General features: G+C 38.9%; 1 protein-coding gene across 39 annotated transcripts in view; it reads right to left on the bottom strand.

Moving 5' to 3' along the window:
- lrrfip1a (leucine rich repeat (in FLII) interacting protein 1a) overlaps positions 1 to 25,531 on the bottom strand; it is a 68,940-nt gene that overhangs the window by 16,556 nt on the left and 26,853 nt on the right. For 8 of the 39 annotated variants that reach the window (XM_088605669.1, XM_088605628.1, XM_088605629.1 and 5 more), the window contains 17 exons: positions 25,092 to 25,178; positions 17,955 to 17,972; positions 15,893 to 15,940; positions 15,231 to 15,275; positions 13,869 to 13,919; positions 13,423 to 13,455; positions 11,940 to 11,984; positions 11,365 to 11,421; positions 10,961 to 11,020; positions 9,673 to 9,753; positions 8,805 to 8,849; positions 7,883 to 7,948; positions 6,725 to 6,802; positions 4,425 to 4,529; positions 2,426 to 2,461; positions 1,216 to 1,341; positions 490 to 561 (listed from right to left, as the gene is read on the bottom strand). In XM_088605669.1, coding sequence (XP_088461795.1) covers positions 490 to 561; positions 1,216 to 1,341; positions 2,426 to 2,461; positions 4,425 to 4,529; positions 6,725 to 6,802; positions 7,883 to 7,948; positions 8,805 to 8,849; positions 9,673 to 9,753; positions 10,961 to 11,020; positions 11,365 to 11,421; positions 11,940 to 11,984; positions 13,423 to 13,455; positions 13,869 to 13,919; positions 15,231 to 15,275; positions 15,893 to 15,940; positions 17,955 to 17,972; positions 25,092 to 25,178 — 1,053 coding nt within the window. Of the gene's footprint in view, positions 1 to 489; positions 562 to 1,215; positions 1,342 to 2,425; positions 2,462 to 4,424; positions 4,530 to 6,724; positions 6,803 to 7,882; positions 7,949 to 8,804; positions 8,850 to 9,672; positions 9,754 to 10,960; positions 11,021 to 11,364; positions 11,422 to 11,939; positions 11,985 to 13,422; positions 13,456 to 13,868; positions 13,920 to 15,230; positions 15,276 to 15,892; positions 15,941 to 17,954; positions 17,973 to 19,404; positions 19,590 to 25,091; positions 25,179 to 25,531 lie in introns of those variants that run through there. The other 31 variants (XM_088605630.1, XM_088605636.1, XM_088605651.1 and 28 more) reach the window with 27 other exon arrangements.

Here is a 25,531-nt window from a genome sequence, read left to right on the forward strand (position 1 = left end):
AATGGTTTTTAATCAATAAGCCAGATGGAACAAGCCATATATGTTCAAGGCATAGCCAGACACAATTTTCTGCTTATCCTAGTTACACCATAGTTTGAATATGCAGTTATCCAGCTTTAACTGTAGTTATAGGAATTTTAAAAATGATGGGTCCTGAGTTCTCTCAGGGCAATGAGAACGTGTTATCATTCGGAACTGAATGCATCGACAGATAAATGTGCTGTTATAACGTCAGTGTTTGCAACCAGTCTTCAGTTCACTGCAAACAATCTTCTTGGATACCGAAAATTCTCAACCTGTTTTCCCGAATTTACAGTGAGGACAAAAATATGTGATTTTAATAAAGGGTTTTCCATTCTTCATTCAGTACTGCATGCACTGTTACCTAAACCACTTGTTAGGAAAATACTTCTGCATCTGCATGCAAGTGTTTGTTTGTTTTTTTGGAGGGTTAATTTGTTAGGCTTCCACTCTTCATTCACAAAATACCTTGACTTCTTTGAGCCCCTGTATATATCTGAGTTCCACATCCTGAACCTGATCCTTCAGCTCATGAATATCCTGAGACGGAAAGCACATTGGAAATGGAAAGTTGAGGGTGGCCACTAGGGGGAACCCCGGCGCAGAGTGAACAGCCTGAAGCTAGATTAGACTGTATTTGAGCATGACTATGTCAGAGCTCAAAAGCCTGGCATGATATACTGTAGGATGCGACACAAAGTATATGACAAACTAAGCACACACTGAAGCACGCATTTATTTTTGCCTTAGAAGTGCCCGTCTAGAAAATTAAAAAAACGTATCTGCAAAGCCACTGAAATTTTAATTCTTTACACACAGCCCATTCAAAAGTAAAAGTTGCATACTAATTACATAAATGTCCCCATTATCACATAACACTAGCAAATGTGGAAAGATTATATACTGCATCACCACAGGTTCTTGGGGGCTCCAACGCATCCTGAACCCATTTCATACTGGTTTGAGAATAATGAAACCACGAGAAATTCTCCAATCAGGATTTATTGGTAAAGACGACTGAAACTCAGCTGCAAAGTCTTTTTAGCCTCTAACTAAAGCCATTGATCCTGTAAAAAAAAAATATCACTACCGGGACAGACAAATGCTAAGAAAGTGGGTGCTGAGAAACTTGAAGGGGTTTGTTATGTTGGCAGAAGAACATCTGGTGGGGGCATTCTATCCAGATGGCTTTACCTTAATCTCTCGAATAGAGGCTTCTGTGTCAGCAGAGATGGAGGTATCCCCACTCCCTCTACGAGAAGATGACCCTCCCAGGGAGGCAAGGGTAGCAGCTGACAACGTGGAAGCTGTCCGAGATCCCTGTCGAAACGAAGAGATCCGTCACGGACTGCACATCCATCATCTTCTCTAAAAACTTTCCCGGACACACTAAGGATGGTTAAAACTACTGCCCTTTGAGCGCATCAATGAGTCACTGATCGATTAACTGGTATGGACTGGCAATAAAACAGAATTTGATATGAAAGGCATGTGACTATTACAAAGATTTACTTCCAAAGGTTATCGAATATACAAAAATACATTAACTTGAAAAATGAAATGATAAGGTATTTTGAAAATCAACTCTAAAAAATATATCCCTAAATGTAAGCAATATGATGTCCTGAAAAACATTTGCACACACCTACACATTAATACATAGTATAGACACAATCTTGGACAGCACGGTGTGCTGGACCCTGAGTTCAACTCCTAGGGTGCAACCTGCTTGGAGTTTGTATGTTCTTCCTGCATTTGTGTGGGTTTCCTCTGGATGCTTCTGTATCCTCCCAAAGTTCAAAAGACTTACTGGTAGGTTAATTGGCTTCTGTAAATTGTCCCTAGTGTGAGTGTGTGTGTTTGCATCTGTGTTTGTCCTGTGATGGACTGGTTTTTCCTGGCTTGTGTCCGTTACTTGCCAGATTAGTGTCAGGCATTCCCTGTGACCCTGTATTGGATAAAATGGTTAAGAAAATGGATGGGCATATAATCTTACAGCATCTGTGTGGTGCAGTCTTTTTTGTTTGTTTTTTTGTTCGGTCATTTTCTCTTTCCTCTCTTAGTTGTTATTTTGGTAGTAAAATACGCAAATTGTTTTCAGAACAGAGGGATTCGTTTTTAGCTCGCCCAGACGTCTGTACTATGAACAGCCTAAAGTTCTTAAAGGAGGGGGGATTATGAAGAATAATTTGAGAGCTGGAGGGTCTTGTGACTCATAAGCAGGTCAGCCAGCAGGTCTATTAACTGGCACCTCTAAGTGAATGCCAGAGTGCAGCTCACAGTTTCAAGGAAGAAGATCTCTATCACAGGCTTTCAACTCCAAATGTGCACCAAAGGTTTTTGTAATGCATGTTCCCTTACCATTTGAAAAGAGCAAAGCAGATCATAAAACAAGGACACCAACCTTTTCCAGGAAATCCCTGTCCGACCTCTCTTCCACCTACAAAAAGGAACTTTGTTAAAATTTTGAGCGCACTTTAAGATAGAAGACAATCACATGGAGCAGCTCTGCCGTTTTGCATTTCCTATCACCTCATTTTCATGTTTGCACTCAACACTTTACCATCTAGATATGTGAACAAAAGGTCCGAAAAAATGCAACCTTTCACTTCAGTTAAATAGATCCATCTGTGTACCAGCACAGACAAAATCAACAGACATTTTTCTGAAGTTGTGAGTCCCTGATATTCAAAAGGGTTTAAAATTATTATTTATGAACGGCTGGTAAAATTATATACCCAAAGATAATAGGAATATAAAATCATACATAATACAGAACATCTGTTGTAATGATCGTCACAAGACAATTTCAAAACATTTTCAAATAAATGTGTTCATTACCCCATTAAATGTGTGTATTACCATGTGGAGAACTGATGAAAAACCATACTTACTGTTAATTTGACAAATATTACCATTCAGCGGAGGAATATAAAACTCAACTACAACAACAGTTGTACAGTAAATAGAAATGACCAAGTGAGGAAAATGAAGAATAAAGAAGCAAAGTTTGTCAGGATAACCAGTCTCACACTGATGAAAATATAAGAAAAATACATTGATTTTTATTGTAATTGCTACTGTAGTGCCTTTCAAAAATATTAGAACATTAAAACATACTTTTGCTCAGCCCAGTGATTTCAAATGACCATAAGAACATGGACACAAGCAGCTGACATAGATTTCAGAGTGTAAAAATCAGTATTCGGCTACAATCTCTTAGAGGCAAAATCTGCATGAATTCCCCAACCCACTGAGCACACCAAACGCTTGTGTAATCATTTGAGATGCATTTTTAAGCCTTGCAGCAGCCATTTGAGTTCTTGCTTATTGAGGTGTTCTCACTTCTGTTTCCTTTGTTTCTGTAAGTAAAATGCCTATTCGACTGGATGTAGCTAAAGGCAGTCTAAGATTTTCCAAATGAATTTGTTTACTTTTGTTGCATTAGCTACAGTATATTGTATGTTCTGAATCACTGTCATGCTGCATGATAAACTGCAGGCCACCCAACACATATGAAAGTATTTTTTCCACATAAGCTGACAAAATGTTTCTGTAACCTCATAATTCATTCTGCTATTCACTATCTTCACAATGTTTCAGCATTTGGTCTTTGGAAAGTACAAAGCTTTTATTAGTTTTATGGACAGATGAGACCAAAACAAACCAAAGTCAGAGAAAGATGAAAGTATTAAGAAAGAAAGGTACTGCAGATGCTCCAAAGAACACCACTTCAAATGTGAAGCTTGGCAAAGTTAGTCATGACCACCTGACCAAATAAGACAGTTGGGTGATGATTTAATGACCAAAGAAGTGAAGACTGCATCTGTCGTCTGGAGAAAGGGGGAAGACACAATGTAATGTGTGGCTCCAGTGGGAGAAGTAACTGAGAATATAACTGAAAGACAGACCTACAGTATGGATAAAAGTTTTGTCATTTTTGGAAAAGTCTGAGTTTTAAGAAGAGTCTCGGGGAGAGAGTCTGGAACCAAACAAGCATCTTAGATGTTTGGATATCTTTAGAAGCACATAGAAGAAGAATACTAGTTTCTCAAAGAATCGTTTAGGGTTTTGTTTTTGTGATTTCGATTATTTCCCTGCGCTGCAAAATAAAAAGCATTATTTTATCTTTATGATTGCATTGTTGCATCTTTTTACCTGGGACCCGCCTATTTAAAGATCCCATCCCAGGTACCCTGTGCCCTGGTCACAATATAATGATATTATTCATGACTCTGAATTTACTTTCCCTCTTTCTCAGTATAACAAGGTGAGACCCTACAGAATGAAGATAGTGAACTCATCCCCTATTCCTGGAGACAGGTGTGAACTGTACATACTGTACATGCATGCATTCACAGCAAGCCCATCCTGGACCACAGGACCACACGCATGCCACTCACGTCGGGCAGATCAGGGATAGTGACATCATCCAGGTCTCTCAGGACACTGCTGCTGCTAGCTGCACTGCGCAGGAACCCTGCCACTGAGCTGCAGTCCTCCTGAGACTGGGCAAGGGGCGCAAGACAGCAACACATTTTGAGCGCACCGAGAAACACACCAGGGCCAGCAGCCACAGACACGCAGCTTGCAAAACACAGCCCTCATCCCTGCTCTTAACCACATGCACCACACAACCTGCCACCCTCAGTACGGTGCAGCTCTTAAACTCTCTACTTGCCACCAGCACAAGATACATCTCATCCCTAATCAATCCAGTGTTCTGACATTGATGAACACTCTACCTGAGGTTCTGTGAAGCAGACTTATTGTGCTTTTACCTTCAAGATGGAATCCATTGAATACATTTGCCCACCAGAGAAGAATTTGACTAATAAACAAGCCATAGCTACAACTCAAGATGAACTACAGTATATCAAAATTCAGGAAGTGAATGCAGGAAGTGCTGCAAAGCCAACCACAATACAAACTGGTGACACAAGACCCCTGTGTTTTGTTTCTCACTGAATAAACAGCTGCAGGTGTTGTCTTTACTCTACACCCTTTTTTAGACAAAAAGGTGTAGACAGCCCCAAGCTATTGCCTGCCATGTATCCATCTTCTTTATCTGTCATTGAACACAAAAACCATTCCACAAAAACATGGTGCTCTTTTCTTTACAGGTCCTCTAACTGCATGTACCATCCTATTAGCAAAATAAATGAAAACGGAATTCGGCAACCCTTCTACATTAGCCCATCAGCCCAGGGGCTGAAGTCAGGGGTACAAACAGGTGGCATCAGGGCTCCAGAAGCTACAGTATTTTATTGTATTTTATAAAAAATTGTTGTTGAACTAATGGGCTTATGGTGTACAAGTTATTTTCAAATACGCTCTCGTATTTCATGCTGATGAAATTAAGAAGCTGTGGGAAAATAACTGCTGCTTAATGTTACTTGGGTGCTTTGTTTCTCAATAAGCAATTTCATTGAGAACTTAGGGGGAGAAAAGCATGTGATTTTCAAGGCATTTTAGAGATTAAAACAGATAATGCTTGGCTCTGTTGGGTTGTTTTTGTACTAGTTGACTGCACTGATAAGCATTAATCATTTTCTATTTTAGTGACCCAGATTAGAACATACATGGATACATTATGGCTATACTTCCTATGTTGTTTTCAGTAGACCACCATGGTCACCTCTGTGTTTGTGGCCACTGCTCTTGATTGTTTCATAAAGCAGCTCTTTCTTGGTTAACACTACAAACTGGCACATATGATCTAAAAAGAAAACACCAAAATGATTAAATAATAACAGTATTAAAATACCTACTGAGTTCTTAACTATCAATGTGGACACTAAGTAAAGCACTGAAGGCGTGAAGGTTTTTAATTAGGGTAAGAGGTGTCCAATTCCAACTTTGAAAGATGGAGGTTGTTGAAATAGTAACAGTAACAGTGAATTCTACATTTAATGCAATACACAATTAAAACAACATTTTTTTGGATAGGCAAGATTATGTACTTAACAATGAATACTAATAATTGATTATATGAATATTGATAAAAAATAATGTATAGTAGCCAACAAGCAGGTTTTTCTTACAGTAACAGGCATCACTGCAGTGAAGAAGACTATTTTGAATATACTGTACAGTTGGTCAGACCCAGCTTTTTCTTATTCTTGTGTCTGGTTAGGAAATTTGCATTATATCTTCCTTATAGAAAGGTCCACAGCTCGACTGCACTTAGCTTTTATCAGTACATCAGTAGCCACAGTACACGGCTACTGATAAGAAAAGCTCAGATGACGTGTTCGTTGTCTGTAGTATGTATGTTCTTCCTCTTTTTCCTTTTTGATTTTGTTGTTTAACTAAAAAACTGTAAGGTGCAATGTGTATAGTATCTCTGATGTGCATGTGTTCTGTTTTGTTCTGTAATTGTATCAGTGTTTCTTTGTGTTGGTTTAATAAAATAAAAAAGTGAAATAAAATAAATGAATGGTTATAAAGCCAGTAGCCAACCAGGTATGGCGAAAAAGTTGAGGCCATCAACTAAAGAAAGCCTTTTCTATTTTATGTTGTTTTCAACATCCTGTGATACACAGCAACTTTCACTTCTAAACTCAAATGCACAGAAACATTCCCTGAGAATTAAAATCAGTTTTTCACTTCTTCTCCGCAATGTATTAGCAAGCCTCATTTGAAATAATAGGCCTAGAGCCTGGGCTACAAGTTACTGTCAGGGCCTGACAAAGGAGCTCACCACAGGGCTGGCGCGAGCAGAACTGGCCCTGGAAGAAGCACGCGAGTTGGACCCCAGAAAGCCACTGTACTCCGATGGCTAAATATCATCAGAATGGCAGGCAGGAAGAAAGACAGGGAAGAAGAGAAAAAGAAGTTCAGATTAGGCGGAAGAAAAATAACAGTATAGAAAGCAAACAAGCAAAAACCAAGCAGTGAATTCACCCATTAAATATGTGACCCAAAGATTTCTAAATTTAAACAAAGTCATCAAAGTCTGTTAGAACACAGGGCTATTTAAAGTAAGCACTGTATAACCAGTGAATTAAAATTAGTATTACAAATTATGTTGGTGGTTTAGACAAAAATATGGCAGCAAACTTACTCATGGTTTCAATTATTCAAGAAAAGAGATGAAGGAAAAATACAGTATAACATCCTCTAAACTGTACATACTGTATGGCTGTTTTCTCAAATTCCTTCAACATGCAACAATAGGAATTACAGTACTATTCTAAGAGTTCTGGAGTTGAATCCTAATGAAACTGTAAACACAAAATGCAATTACAGTACATGCCAAAGTATCAATCAAAGCAAGAACAAACAAAAAAGACATACAAATATAGTTTTCTAGTCATTACAGACTGTTGTTGGTTAACACAAACCTGTATACTGGGGCCCCTAATACTGGTCTTAGGGATGCCCATATCTGCTGACTGTTGTTCAAGCTGAGCTCTTTACTTCACTATCTTATCTAAATTACTAACCTGCTTGACTGGAACATTTGCAAGTTTTCTTCTTTCACAAAAAGTTGGGGATTTTACTGCAACTTTTTGTGAATTATGTATGAAACATTAAAACCATCCCCCATCATGTGTAGGAATGAAAAATAAAGATCAGATTAATACAATGTTAGGTCAACTGAGGGATCAGTTATGTAACTCAGAGCTCAGCAGGAATAAGACCCAGCAGTGTGTGAGAGTCTCAGGTTCCAAAGATGTTAACATTTAAGAAGGACAAAGCAAATCAGAGATAGGTAAATATTACATTTGACCACCCTCTTTGTCTTCAGAACATGCTCAGAAAAAGCAGTTGTTAAACTCTGCAGATCAAGATCATTCACCACCAGCACAGAGGACACACACAAGGCAAGCTGCTGAGAAAGAGAAGATGATCTTACAGCTCGAGAGTTAGAGCCATTAAACCGCCGGGCTGCGCTGCATACACTGTCCTCGTAAACAGAGCCCTACAGACAGGAAAGAGCCACACATGGTCACTGACACAGACCAACATTCTAAAGCCACAGGGCCCACTGCACACACACAGACCAGCGGGCAAAAGCTCAGAAAAAGCCCCACCTCAAGGGAGCTGGTACAGGGTTAGTAGGGTAATTCAGTGCTCTAAACTGTATTGAGTTTTACATCAAACCTCTTCATCCTTTCAGACACTGGGGTCATTCTTAATGCACATGTGAGACAGAGAGGTGACATAATGAAAGTAAGAACATGGGTGTCAGCATAGCACAGCCATGCAGAAACACAGACTACACATCGCCCCTGTGGAGACAGACTGTTACACAACTGTTAAATCAGCATGCTAGTTTCACTTATCCTTAACAAGGAAAAATACTTCAAAACCTTTGAAAAAACTTGGAACGCTCTTACTTTTCCATTACAGAAACATAACAGATACCAAAAAAAAAAAAGAGTTTCAGCATTTACGGTATTAGTTACCATTCTCTCTTGTTGAGCTAATAAAATTTGACCAACGGGGGCTTAAAAACTGGGGTGTTTTACAATACATATTATTTAAATGCTTTAATGGAAACCTGAATTAGATCAACAATAATCCAGTTAAAATTCTCTGAAATTAAAGGAATACAGCCTGAAATTTGTAATCTGACATGACTCTCATCAGCAATTGTAAAATACTGTTAATATACTGTAAGTTACTACATAGAATTTTCTCCTAAAATAACTTTCTGATGAAGGTCAAAGTTGAGTATTGTTCCGTTTCCAGCTTGTGTTGTAGGGGTCAGTGAGCTGAAGTTATTGTGAGTGCTCAGGTGATCAGTACAGTGAATATGAATGTAAAACACAAACCCTGTAACTCCGATATTGGGGAGCATCACTATATAGCATGGAAGGCTATGGAGGGAAAAAGAAGGAATGCATATATACAAATACTTTAAAATATATTGACAATATAGAAATTGTTAATAGTGTGAGGCATTTGCCACTGCCTCACACTTTTCATTAAAGTTGTCGCTAGCCTTAGCTGGCAGGGTTTACTGGCTAGGTCTTTAACTGTAAATTGCAATCTTGCACACAGTATTTTTTTTAAATTGTGTCCCACTACTGTTGCTAATGAAGGCAGGGTCCCCAAAGAACCCTGTCCAGAAGCAGACGCATCAAAAAGAAGTGGTATGATCCACTGACACTAATTAGTAAATTACTGCTGCAATGAATTGACACAGTATGCTGGGAATGCAGAGGAGACAAGTGGGGTCACTGTGCTGCAGCAGTTGCTGACTTGATGGCTTTTCTTAACAAGGCCTTACTGACCCTTATAATAGAGTGCCAGTGTGAAATAAATTTGTGTTTTTCTGAATTGTTTAGTGAAAAATGGCACGATATACAGTAAGTCCCTGTCCTAAAGAGAGAGAATGATTCTTGAAAAACAAACTGAAGTGAACTTAACTATCTGAAACATCACATCTAAAATCTTTTTATCTACTTCACCCAGCTCAACATTATTAACACACCACCTACAGTCAAGGAAAGGAGAGCAAGAGAAATACGAAAATAAAGAAACTAAGAGCTTGAGAACACAAGAAGGAATTAGGGAAAATTAATGTGTGGGGAAAGGGGATTAAAATTAGGGAGGAAAACAGAATGGGAAAAGCGTTCAAGAATGTAACAGTGGAAAAGAGAATGTCAAACAGATGGTAAATGAGTGAGAGAGACAGACCCGGGCTCCATTTTGAGTGGACTGCAGTTTGGAGGAGGAGAGGCTGCTGTTGCTGTACAGGTCAGAGGAGCAGTAATTCCCCTAGAGAGAGCCAAGCCCAGTGAGAAAGGATGGAGAGAGGTGGAGAGAGAGAAAGATAACATGGTCAGATAGAGGTGCTGATCACACATCGTCTTGGAAGGAAAGAAAATAAGGCAAAGTGACTCAAAAAGTGATCTGAGTACAGTCAACGGAGAAAAGAACAGAGTACATACTGGCTACATATTAAATTGAAACCTCTACCCTGTCCTCTAAACCAGAGTTCTCACTCCCTGCACCACCAGCATAGCAGCACCAGAGGGTGTCAATTGGAATCACAAGACTGAAACTCTTAATTCTTTCACGTTTTTCCTCACTCAAAAGAAAAAAAAAACAAGTCAATTTAATCATATGCTCATGGTGGGAAAAGGGTCTTGAACTATGGTTTCTTGAACTAAGGTGGCTTTGATCTGTAATGAAATAATCCCTAAAGATTTTTAACATTAAAGAACAAAAACTTCTGCTCACAGGTGGTTCTCAGACATTAGAAAGACTTTTAGAAATAAGCACATTAGAACTACATTAAAGGCATAGCAGAATACTCATCCCAAAAATGTGTTTAAACATTGTTACTTGTGGCTACCCAAGCTCCTAAGTGAACCCTCAGCCAAACCAAACTACATGCAAAACCTAAGCAATGGAAGCAAGCAGTTCATTAGTGAGTTCCACCAATGCAAACAACAATGTACTATACAGTACTTCTTTTTACTATTTTATACAACAGGTTGCCTAAAATAATGTTGTTATTTTAAGCATGCAATGTTCAATAATTATAAATGAAAAAAGTGTGTCTGCTGTTGCGGATTGAGGTCCCATGCTGCACAGCAGCAACATCTGTAGACTCAACCCCCATGAACAAGGAAAAGGAACATCATCTGGGGTTCATTTATCTCTCCTGAACTCAGCAGTGCCTTATTTAAAAGGCTCCCCATGAAATCGGGCAGGGAGAGAAAAAAAAATCTCTTAAATGTTCATTTCAGGGAAACAGGGATATTGTTGCAAAGCAAAGAGATCAAAGGCTTCACTGATCATCGGCCCCATGAACTTCACTTGATATTTGAAGTGAGTGAAGACTGAAGAGAGAATTCCACACTGGTGAGAGGACCAGGAAAATTAAACCAAACACACAAACTCAAATAAAGGTGTTAGTGGACACTAGGCAAGACAGCTCTGTAACAAATGTCTGGGGGCAGAAAAAGGGAAAACCAACCAGCTGTAGATCATGTCTTGAAGACTTTGAAATTCTACTCTCATCACTGTGCCTTGAGCTCTGGGCATTTAAAAGAAAAAAAAATGATTCAAGTAAAAATAAGCAGTCTCCACGTATCGAAGTGTACTATAGCAGACTCCCATGCAGCAATAATTTCTGAGCAGAAAACCTTTACATCATTTTCAAATTCTGATATATATGTAGGTTGCTTTCTGAACTTTTGTTTCAATATATAAACTGTTGAAAACAATATCTATACGGTTTACACAGTTTTAAAATATACAGAAGGGTCCCTGTCCACCACGATGTGGGCAATGGTGACTTATTTTCTCCTCTTTTTTTAGTTAAATGCAGAGTTTGTGGTATTGAGTAGTACAGTAAGTGATGTAAGCAGCACTACTAACCCTACTGGACTTTCTACTCTGAGTTGATCCATGGTACCCTTCATCAAAACCATTGATCTGTTAGAACAGACAATTGAATAACAGAAAGTTAAGAATCATATCATGTATATAAACAGAGAGAGGCACACATTACTTCTGACAACTACCCTGCCTCAACCACCCAGACAGAAAAATTAAATGTTAACTTTAACCCTCAGAAAGTGGCCTCTCTCAGCAAGGCAACCGTTATTTTCCGCAGTACAGTATGTCTTTATACATCTCCAACTACATTCTAAAGCTCAGCTGTGCTGAAAATGCAGGTTTAATGGTGCCCGCAAAGACTATAAAACCTTTAAAAGGCTCAGGGATTTAGAATATTGAAAAAATGTACACATAGATCTTTATCTCTAGGAATCCTTGTGGACGGGCATCACAGGAGAAAACCGGAAAATGCCAGTCAAATAAAATCACCACAAGCAGGAAACTGCATTCCTTTCAATGTGATAAACACACTCAGACTAAACTAAAGGTTCCAGCATTCTTTACAGATGCTACTTTGCACTGTTTCACACTTCAATCCAACATACACTACATACTGCTTTCGAGTGTTTCTTCTTCTTGGACTTCTTGCGAGACCCAGCCTGTAGGAAGGGACAGCAGTGAGCTGAGGGCTTGGACACTCACTCACATTGCACAGCTCAGAATGCCCATACACACATTTGTATCCTTATCACTGTGGGGACGTCCATCCATTTTTATTCATTTTTTTTTTTACCATTCCATACCCCGTCACAAGTAAACATCTACATCCTGTAAGGTGAAACCAGATCCAGAAGAAATATTCTGACACTTTATTTTACAATAAAGTAACTTGCATTAAGAGAAAATCCCCAGATTGTCTGTCTGTCAGAAGTTACTAACTTTGTGGGGACGTTTGTTTTTCAGATTTTGTCCTCACATTTATAGCAATACATACCAAACCTCACACAAGCATGAGAGCTCAGGAAGAATGCCTGAGGAAATTAGTTGGGTTAAAAATATTTGGAAGGTAAAGGAATATATACTTATAGTATAAATGTACTTAAATCCATAAAAATCCCATTTTTATATTCTATTTCAAAGCCAGGCTCCTGGATTACTGACCTTTGAGATGTCAGACAGTATAAGAGAAAAACAGAAGTACAACACACACCTTCTTTTCTTCAGTGGATGCTCAACTAGCCCTTTTCTGACTTTCTATGACTGCTGCACATTTGTATTTTATATTCACAGCCCACAAGGTAACAGGCCATAAAATCTAAAACAACTGAGCTAAAAAGGCTCACTGATGTATTTGTGTTGAAAAGGCAATTATAAAAAGTACTGGCTGGCACATTCTTACTAAATACCCACCAAGGACCAGATATCCGTAGGCACACCTTTCCAAGTTACTTCAACACACAGTTTACTAATCAAGTATTCATTTTATTACACCAAAACAACACAAAAAATCTGGTAAGCTATCATCTTAGATTTGCCTAGATTTGTGGCTAAGGCTACAAACAGTTATTCATGCTAGAGAATGATAGGCTAAACTGTTTTGGACCTTCTTGCTATGAGTTGGTTGGTTTACTAACAAAGCAATGCTAGTAACAGTTTCTAGGTGTCTGTAATTATATTTTCATACCTGAAAAAACACTAGACATAGTTACAATATTGAGTTCATAGAGAAAATTCATGACCACCTTTACTGACATTATGTGTCTTATCAACTATGAATCTACCTTGTACAGTCACTGATAAAAAAATGCCCATTTACTGTAAAACGTAAAATTAAGTGAAAATGCAATGTTTCAGGACATTCCTCAGCAAACTCATGCATAACAGTTAATTAATTTTAAAATGACAAACTTTAATACTATTTAAGGAGTTACAGGCTTTCTGCTGACATTGGCTTAACCAAAAATATGTACTGCTGACCGTTAAAGGCGTTATCAGGTGCTTCTTTGGTCTTACACCCACTAAGCTGTTTGTCTAGTTTTGCATCTCAATGTGCAAGGTTAAACAACACTCTCATACACCCCCATCTGCCGTTCTTACCCCTCCATCGGCAGTGACAGAGTCTAGGTCTGACTGTTCAGAGAAAACACAGAGCCGTTATAGTCAGTAGCCTCTGCTCCACCCCACAGTGACTTAAATCAACACTGCCTGGAAAAAAACTGTAAACCTCTCACATTGAAAAACCCATTCATATATTGTAAATAAATCCAAGACTTATTACTGCCTTTTGCAACTTCCTAGCTTTGCACGGACTGGTCGCTCTGGATATCCATAATTCTTAATGGACTGTTTCAATAGGTGACTGTGTACACACACATTTAATCAGAAATGATCTGGATTCACAGTTGCTTCACGAAACAAAGAAATGATACCCAAAAAGCCAAGTGAAACTTTGAAAACAGAAAATAAATGCAAACATCTAAGTGAAAAAGATTCTCCTGATCAGATGAAGCTACCAGGAATACAACAAACGCAGAAATACTGACCCTCAGACTCCCGCGGCTCCCAACAGACATCCGCTCATCATCGTCTGAGATCTGGGAGAGAAGAAGACAGAGGATGACTGTTAGATTTACAGTGTTCTCAGACTGAAACCGAATCCATGGGCTTCAGCTCACACACGAATTCTCCCTGAACTTTCACATTTCACTGGTGGTGTGAAGGACATTTTAGATCTTGCCCTATAGAGCTAAAAAATGAGATCATGCAAAAGGCATTTCATTCTAATAACCATTATCTACCAGGTCTGACCTTTACTCAACTAGGAAAACAAAACAAGGGCAAGTGATAGCAGAGGATATCTGCAAGACCCATTAAATAGCATTATTAACAGCAAGATTCCTATCATGCGGGTATTGTGCTTGTGGTTACTTTAACAATAGTGTTTCTATGTTGTCTCAGAAAATAAATAATAATATTAGGCTATAAAATATAATAATTTAAAAAATAATTAGAACAATACTTGGCAGAAAAAAAATACCATAGCTCCTAACCTCTGTTGTGATTTTTTTTTTAAAGTTAGAAGTACATCATGGAACAGAACAGCATGTAACTTTTTATAATGGACATAAACATTCACTTTAAAAAAGCCTGCAAGAAAAATGATGTACAAAGAAAATATGAAACCTTCTTTATGTAATTAGAGACACAGAAAATGCACAATTTCCATTTCAGTAGTCATATTAATTCGTTTAAATTATTCAGTCTTCGTCGAGTTCTGTGGAGACAAAAGGTGAGCGTGCTGGTACGACTGAAGTTTGACTGATTGCTGTGTGTTTTAATTAAGAGAGTGGCTGGAATCTAAATGAAGGATACAGTGCAATGTGGCACTGACACTCAGTAGAATTCTGTGCATTATATTCCCCCCTCCCGTCACCATCACCCCCTGCGAACACTGAAGTCATAAAGACTTAAGGCTCAAAAGTTATTTTTGACTTTCACAATGGCAAAACAGAAAATCCCAGTAACATGAGCACAAAAAAAACCAGTACATTTGAGCCACAGTACAGCTGAAGCTGCAGACTCCTCCAACAATAAAGCCCATAGCTATACAGTAGCTGAACTGTTTTTAGAAAAGAAAATCACAAGAACAATATAAAAAGATACTACATCTGAAATTGGGGATAAATGAATGTCATAGTAATTCTGATGCAAACGATCTCAGAAATATAGATGAAAAGGAATTCTGCCAAAATGCATCGCCATTCATTGCTGTCTCTTAGTCTACACTATTGAACCTGCTTGGCCATCTCAGCACGTCCAAGGCGATCCACCCCCTACTAGTAACTCAAGAAGTAAAGAGAGACGAGGCAGAGCAAGTAGGACTAGCAGAGGCAGCAGATACAGACCGAGGTGTTTCTCCGTGTGCGGCGGGAGTACCTCTCATTGTCCTCCTGGCCAGGCAGTGTGTGGAGGACAAGAGGGGTGGGAAATATGAGAGAGAAAGAGACAGAAGTCAGAAATTCACTGCTGGCAGCCCCGGACAGGAAGAGAGCAGCTACTGTAAATCGCAAGCGGTATTGAAAATCAGCAAAAAATCAAAAGCACTGTATAAATATGCTCTTTATTTTTCCTTTTCACCACAATAAAACGTCATGTTCTTTTCTATATGTGGTTGGTGCCACTAAAGCAGCAAGCACATGCGAAAAGCATGCACTTAATAACCCACAGCAAACACACACCACGGTTAGAGGGTGCCACCGATCAAGCCCATTTCAACAACCATCGCACTACAGACTACCAGTCTGCCTACAGTATGTCATCCACACCATGCTGCACTTCGTGAGCCTGTTAGTACTTCACACATACATTTAAATAAAAAATATATAAGCAGCATACATGCAAGGACTAGTAACACAACAGTGAGAGGCTGTTGCGTCCACCTTCCATTTACCAGCTAATTCCAAGTATGAAGGTGCAGCAGATCAACCAAAAGGCCTAAACGAAGAAATGACTAAACCGACAACCATTTATTGGTACAGTCCTAAATCATACAGCATCATGGTCATACCATCCACTGCTCGATATCGCCCCATTTGTTATCCAGACCGTAGTATTTCTGAGGGCGGAATGAAGGTGAGGAGAGAAACAGAAGATGAGAAGAACAAATTTAGAGAATGAAAACAAATGCTTTTTTACCAAGTCAGTGATAAGACTTTTGCTGTTGCAGTTTCATTGAATTTGTTGAGGTTGTTTCTTTCACCAAGACCAGACCCATAAACTCTCCGATTCAAAAAGTAAGCACAAGCATGTAGTGGAGACATTTGATTGAAGAATAGCCTGTCAGCAGATGTCTGAAAATATGGCTAGTTGCTGTCTATGCCAAAATAAGATACACACTGCTGTGCACAAACCATAGACATCTTCAATTATTCTAATATTTTCATTTGATGCTTTCCTTCTTCAGGCTGAAACACAACTCCATGGTGAATCTATACCAACATGTTATCCATTTTGATTTTTTTCTAACTTTTAGTCCTGATAGATACTGTAAATCTGTCATTTTAGTACATAATTTTACTTTTATGGATACAGTATGATAAACAGAACAACTGAACTTCATAACAAGCAACTCCAGACAATGTGTCAATATTCCTCGAGCTCTTGTGAAGCCGTTTTGGAAGATTCTGATTAATGTATATTAAAGACTAGTTAATAGCAAGACTGGTTCCTTCTCATACATACTACTCCCTAATGAAGGTGATTAGTTTCCAATATTATACTACAAGGTTTCCTAATTCTGGATGCTCAATCGTACATACAGTACATATAGTGGACAAAAAAATAGAAACACCAATGTAAAGCCACTAAATATGGTGTTGGCCTGTATTTGCCTCAGAATAGAGTCAACCAACATCTGGAATTCTGAAACACCAGTCTTCCACGAGAAAGTCAATCAACTCACGCTTGGACACGTCTCAGGTGTCATTCCAGAATTCAGGTTCAGTTCTGGTGCTATGCTCATCAAACCACTGATCAACCTTAACCATGCTCTGTGGAGGGAGGCAGTCATCATCAAAGACATCCCTCCAGGCAGTAAAGAAATTCAGCTACATGGGATGATGCACTCAGTAGCAGTAGCACTGATCTTACCTTCTAAGGGAACAAGAGCATACAAACTATCCATCCATTCATTCGTTTTCAAACCTCTTTATCCAATACTCAGTCATGGGGGAGCCAGAATCTATCCCGGCAAGCAACAGGTGCAAGGCAGGATATACCCTGGAGGTGACGCCAGTGAGCATACAAATAACGGCAACAGTATTATGGAACTAAGATCTCAGGGCTGTAGAGTTCATTCGGTTGGCAACACAACTACATTAATATGTGGTGAGGATGAGCTCACCATAGCATATTTCTTCACCGCCCAGTGGTCCATTGCCAATACTCTTTGCACCACTGGACTCACAAAAGTGCATTGCCAGTCTGATGAGTGCTTTCTGCAATACAGCCCAACTAAAGTATCTTCCTTTGTGGACCATTTTTGATCTCTGCCCTCTACACATGCCCATGTTTGAAATTTAGAGTCAACTGATCTGCAGTTGTTCAGGCATTCTAAATTCATACATGGGAATTACAGTTCACTTTCATCCACTGTTGCCCTGTGCTGATGTCTTTCCCACAGATTGTGATGTTGATATTACCATAAACATTATTGCTCATAAAAAATTAGCAAGTTGAGCTGTCTTGATCACCGAAGCTCCTGCGAAATGTGTCCCAACAGTTTTGTTTCAATATTACAGCTGTCTTGCCTTGCTGTAATGCTAGCCATAATTTTAGTTGACCAGGTCTGTCCGGCATTTTTATACCTCACTCTGAGCATGGTGGGCTGTTATATGTTTAGCTATCGAATGAGTCACAGCTGTGTTGAAGCTCTTGTTTTCAATATAAATGGTGACCCTCATTTACCCCAGGTGTTTCCATTTTTTTGTCCATTTGTTGCACTGTATGTTGTAAGTCCTGACTGAACTTAAGATTTCTGCACAGCAGTGCACCTTCAAGCAACAATTTTAACAACAGTGAGGAAAGATGTGAGGAAGTTACAAGCAGGGAGAGAAGGGAGAGAAGCCTACCTTTTGAACCTGATAGATCTACACATGTCGGCAGGGAGAACAGGAGAGGGAACAGGAGAAGTGGAACAGAAAAAGAGATGAAAAAGACACGAAAATTACTAATTAGAGCAGATGGAGAAATAGCTTTGACTGTATACAAAACAGAGCATAAAAAAACAAACTTGTCTTTTTTTTTGTGGACAATCTTTTTTTGGAACCAGAATTACAAAAAATGCCAGTCCCAAAGAAATCTTAAATATACCATGTGACCATGTTACTAGGGTAACTAGAATTCTTTTCATTATTCCTCAGGGTTACTTGTGCTGGTGTCCAAACGCAGTATTGTGAATGTCATCAGGGTTTGCCAGTTCCCATGCCTGCTGCCCAGTACTTCATTCCAAAAAATCTTTCTTGTTAAATGTTTCCCACATTAACCTGGAGCTGGTAACTCAATCCACTCTCTACAGATGCTTAAAGTAAAATGGTCTCTATATATTGTCACCTGGAGCAGCCTGCTAAGCCAATCAATAAATTAGACCATCGCAGTCAGAGCAGACTTTGCTAAGGACCTCCAGACTGAGACAGAGCATCAAATTGAATTTGAGGTCACAAAAAGCAGAACAGAGTTCATTTCTCACTACTCTGGCGTCAGCTGAATCCAGTAGACATTTTCTAGATAGAAAATACATATGGTGTATTTATTCCTGCTTGGTAATGGCATTCACAAAGGTGCTACAAAAATAAAAAGGAAACAAATCATATCAATCAGTCGGCGTTCCTCTGGACTGTGACAGTGATGTTCAGGCAAAATCCATTTGTACACGAGCTAGCCATCCCCTGATCCTTCAGCAAACAGACACACACTCCATTCCAAAAAGGGGTCCACTAAAATATAGTCAAACTGTCTCCGCATCTTTCTTGATGAGTCTTCTCCTTGCCACATACAGCAATGTCACAAAGGCAGTGTTATTAACGTCTACAGTAGTAGACGCACCATCCTTCCAAAAGCAGGCTCTGAACTCTCCTTGTGCAGGTTCTAACCTGCTTCCTTGTGTATTATTGTCAAGGTGCTTCAATCTCTGTTTCTGTACTTGCTAAGGCTGCTATCTAACAACACCACATTAGTATAAAAACGTACTTTATAAAAAAGACATCTGCATACATTACATTGCCATCAGATGGAAATGTAATGTGAAAATACACAGTACTTTAACGTTAAAAAATGGAACGGAAAGGAGCCATATGCAACACTCCCTCCTTTTCTCTGTTTACTTTCTAGAAACCAGCTTGATGTGTTTTAGAACCTATCTGATAAGATGTGTTGTTTGCATGGCAGGGAAGGAAAGCAAACACAGATGAGTACCATACAGCAGACACATGATAGGACACAATGGAAAAATAGAAAACAAAATGGAAAAAAATAAAGTATTCCTTTCAAGTTAAAATAGCACTAGGCCTGTAGAGTACTCACCAAGCATTCTTGTTCAAACAAAAAGAACACTTTTTTTAGTACCTGACTTTCAGTTAGAGAGTCAGTATGTTATGTGTCCTCATTTCTCAACACGGCCTCAGACTGCTTCCCCAGAACTGCTAATCCCTGATTTATCGCTTCATCTGCTGAGCTTCAAACTGACCCAGAATCTACACATCTACTCTTTGCTGTCTGACATGGTAACTGGGATAAAAGTCTTACCTCCTTTACAGTATATTCATTTCTTTATTAAATACTTGGAGGCCGCCCCTCTTTCTCTGACAGTCTCTTTGTGAAAGCACCCCACTGCATTCAGCTGCCTCAGACACTGCCAGCTCTCAGAGCAGAATGCACTCTCACCTTATTACAAATGATGCTGACATTTAGCAGTGTGAAAGAGTGATGTAGCTGACTTCCCTTGCACAAAGCAGTGTCAGAAACTTTGGAGACTAAAAGGGAATTGGAACTTGTTTTTTTCAGGATTTAAAGAACATTACTCCATTGCTTTTACACACAGCAGTAGTATAAACTACTTCAATCTTACAAACTTGATTAACACAGGCCAAATTTGTGTGCTTCTCATTTTTGAACAAATCTGAAAAGAACACACACTATATGTACCACAAAATGTTTATACTGTAATATGTAACTGCCCTGCTCACTGCCACTTGATCAACTGTGCGGTGGGACTGCTGGTGCAGACTGTGGTGGCTAAAGAGGGATCCATCTTTTACATAAAGGGCATTAGGATTTTGATAAATTGTCATGAAAATAAGAAACACAAATGCAAGGAATTATTATTAATAATATGCATTTAATAATAATTTAAGGGTTACAGGCAGTAACTATGTTACTGATGAAAAAAAATTTGATGTAACACAATTTTAGCTCTTTTTAAGTATTAATACTGCTTCTGTCCTTGGTACCAGGGAACAAACAATGGAGCCTCAGAATCTCCAACTAGAAGGTCATTAAGTGAATTGTATCTGACCATAAACAGGTAGTCTGGCTACATTTAGAAAAGTTTACTACTGCTCAATAATTGATCACATCAGATTATATGATCTCCCTCCTTTAAAGGTTTGTGAAAGCACTTAAGAGAAAATGACTATGACCTCACTGTTTGTGGCTGTTGTATGGCCCTTTGTGTCATACGTATTGATGGAGAGATGTATGTGGTTGTGAATCAGACTCAAAGTGCTGTTTCAGGAACATTTCTGAGTACTTGTCCCACATAGGTCAAAAAGTAACAAACACGTTATATTAAAGTACTACCACTTGATGTGAAGGTTTGTACATTTGAGAACCCAGAAGAGTCATGAAGTCAGAAGAAACAGACATGAGCCCTGTTTCAACAAGGTTGTGGGTTCAAACCTGAATCCACTGGGGCTGGGGCACATTTGAACACATATCTTTACCTGGACTGTTTCAGTAAAATACCCTGCTGTATGAAGGGATACAACTTTTTCTTGGGTTTTGTAAGAAGCAGAAGACAAATCAATATGGATTGGCAGGTATCAGTTGTAAACTGCTGGACCACTAGGGGAGCTGTGGGCCTAGCAACTGCTGCGATCTAAAAAAAACAAGCCCTTACAATACAGCTCAACACAACACACAACACAACCCTTTCACTCACTGGTTGTACAGTAAACTCATAACAGCAGTTCCCTTCAGTGGTTAAGTATTTTTATATAAAAAAACATCTGGCATACACATTTTTAAAATTAAATTAAAAGAACTTTTTAACCACAAATGCACTCCCTACACTCAGAAAGCATTTATGTTTAAGACATAATACTATGGTGAGCACTGAACTAAAAATACCAGTGCGTAATAAATGACTAATGATCATGTTTTTGTACTCTAGAACTTGAAACATTTCACCTCAATGCAGTCTCGCATGAGGTAAACAAGTAAAATCTCCAGTCTTAGTATCTCCTCTCCAAGAAACATTTGCAGCAGTACACCTTCAGATGGAGGTTTCAACATTAAATCTAAAAACCTAAACCAACAGAACCAGAAAAGCTGCGTCTTTGGGTGGAATTCAGACTTGATTCCTCAGACACTGTTTTATCCAGCTGGAAGGAGAATAAGTCAATATCCTGACAGAGGGCAGTGTGAAACATCAGGCATGAACAAGGAGTGATCCTTCTATTAAAGTGTCAGTGGACACTGCCGTCACGTCATTCCCCCCCTCTTGTGTTGGTACTCGCGATGGCTAGCCCCCCCTCCTGCTGTGAGGGGGTCCCCGAGAGGCCAGAGCCTCCGAGGTCTCCTGCAGCCACCTGCCAGACATTCTCAGGCCGTCACATCAGCTCACACTAACTAGCTCTGTCATATTGAGGTTAGCGGCACATGTGACTGATGTCTGCTTGAGGATAAAGCCCAGACAGATTCTCGCTGCCTGCGAAGAGAGAGCTGTGAAATGCTGAGACATTCATCATGGCCTGTTTACCCCTCGTCTCCCCCTGTCTTTCACAGCACTCATGGCTCTGTGGTTGCTTTCCAGATTTAGGGTTACCAGCTTTGTGGAGTGTCACTCCTTTACAGATACTGCAGGTAACTGGTTTAAGTCTGCTTTCAATTTGCTGGAAAAGCATAGGACTAGGAATAAAGCAGGTTCAACAGGAAGTGGCACTCAATAATCTGGTTTAGAAATTGGATGAAGGTTTAAAACCACAGAACCTTCAGCTAAAATTGATAACATGCACTGTAATCTGTAGTGCACATTTAGCACAGGGCTTCAGTAGTTCTTAACACAATTAATCTGTTTTTTCTACCGCTGAGCAATCTGCTGAGTCCACGGACTCTCCTTCCTCAAGTTGGCTCTTGCATAGTAAAAAATAAATTATAACAATCCTTCTTGTGGGTTAAAACACAAGCTAAACAAATCTCTCTTAGTATAGGCCCCTTACCAAGATGTTCACTGTTGAGTTCCTTAAAAGTGTTGCAGTATTGCATTGCTAGAGATTAGCCTTTGGAAAACATGCAATACCCCGCACTCCGATATGAAGATGTCAAGACATCTGATCTTTTCTTAACATGAATTGTTTCATTTTATTAATTCAATTTCCTGTCCTTAACTTATAGTAACCTGTATGCAGGTCTTTCATATTAATGGAAAAGACATGAGGAGAAAAGTGAGCAAACCTAAATTCCTTACTTTGATCTGCTCATAATGTTAGATAAATACTGTGCATACCCAGTATCATTTCCAGCTGGTTTACACCTCGCATGCATTTCTTGTTGACACTTACTTGGCTCTTAGCGAGGCGTGACAAAGCTAAATTCACAGCCTTTTGGTCTCAGCATTCCGAGGGCAACTACAAAAGTTTCAAAAAAGGTTCAAAACTGCAGCGTGCTAAAAAAGCAACTGCAGAAAAAACGAGGGATGGAAAATACATTTTTTCACTGCAGCAACTATTTATCTCTCCTTTGCTTATTACAGGCGTCTGAATCCATGACCTCCTCTCCCGTTCTGCACTGTTTTAATGCAGCAGAAAAAAAACGACCAAATCCATGCCTTTGGTGCGGAGATCACTACCATCTTTTTATAAGAAAAAACAAAAACATGGAGCACACAAGATTATTCCCTTATTTTACCAGATTGGATTTTCTGATGCCTGGCGAGGAGGGATTTTGAAGATACTGATGAGATGCTAGCGTATCTTGAGGTCAGATAAGAAAGTAGAGACCAGCTCACTATATAAGTATCAAATAAAGTAACACTTTTCTGTGTAAAATTAGTATCCTGTTTTCTGCAGAATCTGAAGACCTGTTTTACGGCTCTTTATAATGCTTATTTACTTGCCCGTAGGTCTGATCTTGGCTTTTATCCACATAGTAAGATTAGAGAATTCAGCCCTGACAGTGCTGACTGTTTCTCAGGCCGCCACTGAGAGGACAACATTAAGACGGCCCAACAGCCTTTTTCCATTAAATAAATCCTGCTGCATCCTTGAGGAAAAAAGCCAACAGCTCCTTTGGGGGGGGGGGAGGGGATTTATCATGGATTAGGGGATTACATCAGTCTTTCATCAGATACTAGGTATGATGTTGCTTTGGCAGAAGCTTACCAAACGCAATGACGGATGTTTACATTGGCTTCTGTCTTCTACTGTCATTGAACCAACTGGCTCACTGACCTGTCTTCCTTTGCTTTCTATATCCTCATGAATATTTTTCTATTCTTAAAGGATTACAATTTGGATTCTCTGTAGTCTACTGGAAGCAATTTAGTCTTTGTTTAGTCTGCTTTCCTAAAGATAGGCGGGGGAGAAGCATTTTATAGTATAATAATATTATAATAATTATATATTAATTTATATATTAATTTAATGTATTCAGTTTTAATAACTTGTATACCGGCTCCCTTTTAACCAATTCCTAATTAATTTCTATAAAAAAAGGACATAAAATATGTCTCACAGATTTCTAAAGTGGGTTTAAACAACAACATGTTTATGGGTCAGTTACAATTGACTATAATCGAAAAGGAATATAAGCTATACTTATTATTCCTTCAACACGTCAGTTTCTCACTAACAGTTTTCAATGCAGGGAAAGTTAGAAAAGGTCTGAGTAAGTAGAAGTGACGAAGAATGAAAATTGGTACATTTTGCATTTCTGAATCTTCTCTGGTGCACTAGGACTGGCAGAAATGTCTACATATAAAGAAAACAGTTCCTCAATAAGACCTGAAAGATTCTGCTGTTCTGGCTTCTACAGCAACAGCCCATGTATTATTGACGTTTAGCACTCTTCTGTCGTTCACAACTGTATCGATCTATGACTTCCTCTCTCCTGCATCTTTTTCTAGTGCAGCACAAAATAGTAAAACTACTGCAGTTAATTCTGTTGCATCTTTGCAAGGAGAGTGTTAACTCCAAAATTATAAGAGCCCCTCTATCTTTTTGGCAGTCTTTAAGAAAGAAAACTATCACACAAAAGGAGCATGTTTACCATTCCATAGCGCCTCTAACGTGATCTATTGCTTTTTGAAGTTTTGGTTCAAGAAACATGTCAAATCTGCTGATAAAAAACAACTTCCTCAACAGAGGTCTAAGTTCTGTTGCAGCTCTAGCTCTTAAATACCTTAAACAGACTGTGTACTTGTCATGTACCCTTATTTAGTCATGAAAAATGAAAACATCTTATCAGGTGTAATTATAATAGATTAAAAAAAACATTGCAGATATTTCAGGCATTTTGTCCTTTGATATCTCCAGCATGGCATAAAGGCATTCATTGTTTGAGATACTGCAGAAACATTATTTAAAACAGTCCAATTTATAACCTTGGTTTATGTATAAAAGAGAATACTAATGATCTGGGAATGCAATCAGACTTGTTTAGCACACTCAAAGTGTTTAAAAATTTCAGTCTTCACAGAGTACCGATACACCCAGTCTCTGATTTGTTCTTGTTTTCTATACCAAGTGACATATTCAAATTGAAACTGGGCATGCAAACATTACTGGATCATTACTGAATATTGGACAATATTGCTGTTTTTTACTTTGTAATTAACTTGTTTTGTATAATTATCTTCCGCCTTCACTACAATAAGAGATTTACTCGGGTCAAAGGAATCATGAAACGTGTCATCTGTAGCTGGAAATGCTTTACAGGAACACTTGTGAGCCTGGAAGAAGCACGGGGATAAAGTCAATACCAGTCTCCAGTACCTCTTTCTGTTGTCTCTCCAGCTCCTTCATTCTGATCTCCCGGGCCTCTGCTCTTGCTGCTCGCTTCGCAGCTAGCCTGGCCTCGGCCTAGGGCAGAGAACAATTGGAAATCAATACACCGTAGATCCACAGGGAATCCCATTGCATATCAACATTTAGCATACTCTTTACAACTGCAAGCATTGCAAACATTTATTTCCAGTTCTTCTTACTTACCAGATTCGCTTTTGTTTCGCCAACACTGCAAACCTAGCATGGTACTATATATTTTCTGATTAAATCCAGATTTTGCAACATTTCAAGTTTATTTTTTTTAAATAATGCTAGATCCATTGTTTTAGTCTTTGGTATTACATATTTTGCCAATACAGCTTCTTTTTAAAAAAATATGATGATACATCACTTTCTGTTATTAAGCAATAACTCAGAGTACTACAGCT

Source organism: Lepisosteus platostomus, chromosome 14, assembly GCF_059453375.1.
Source record: "Lepisosteus platostomus isolate fLepPlt1 chromosome 14, fLepPlt1.hap1, whole genome shotgun sequence".
NCBI lineage: Eukaryota > Metazoa > Chordata > Actinopteri > Semionotiformes > Lepisosteidae > Lepisosteus > Lepisosteus platostomus.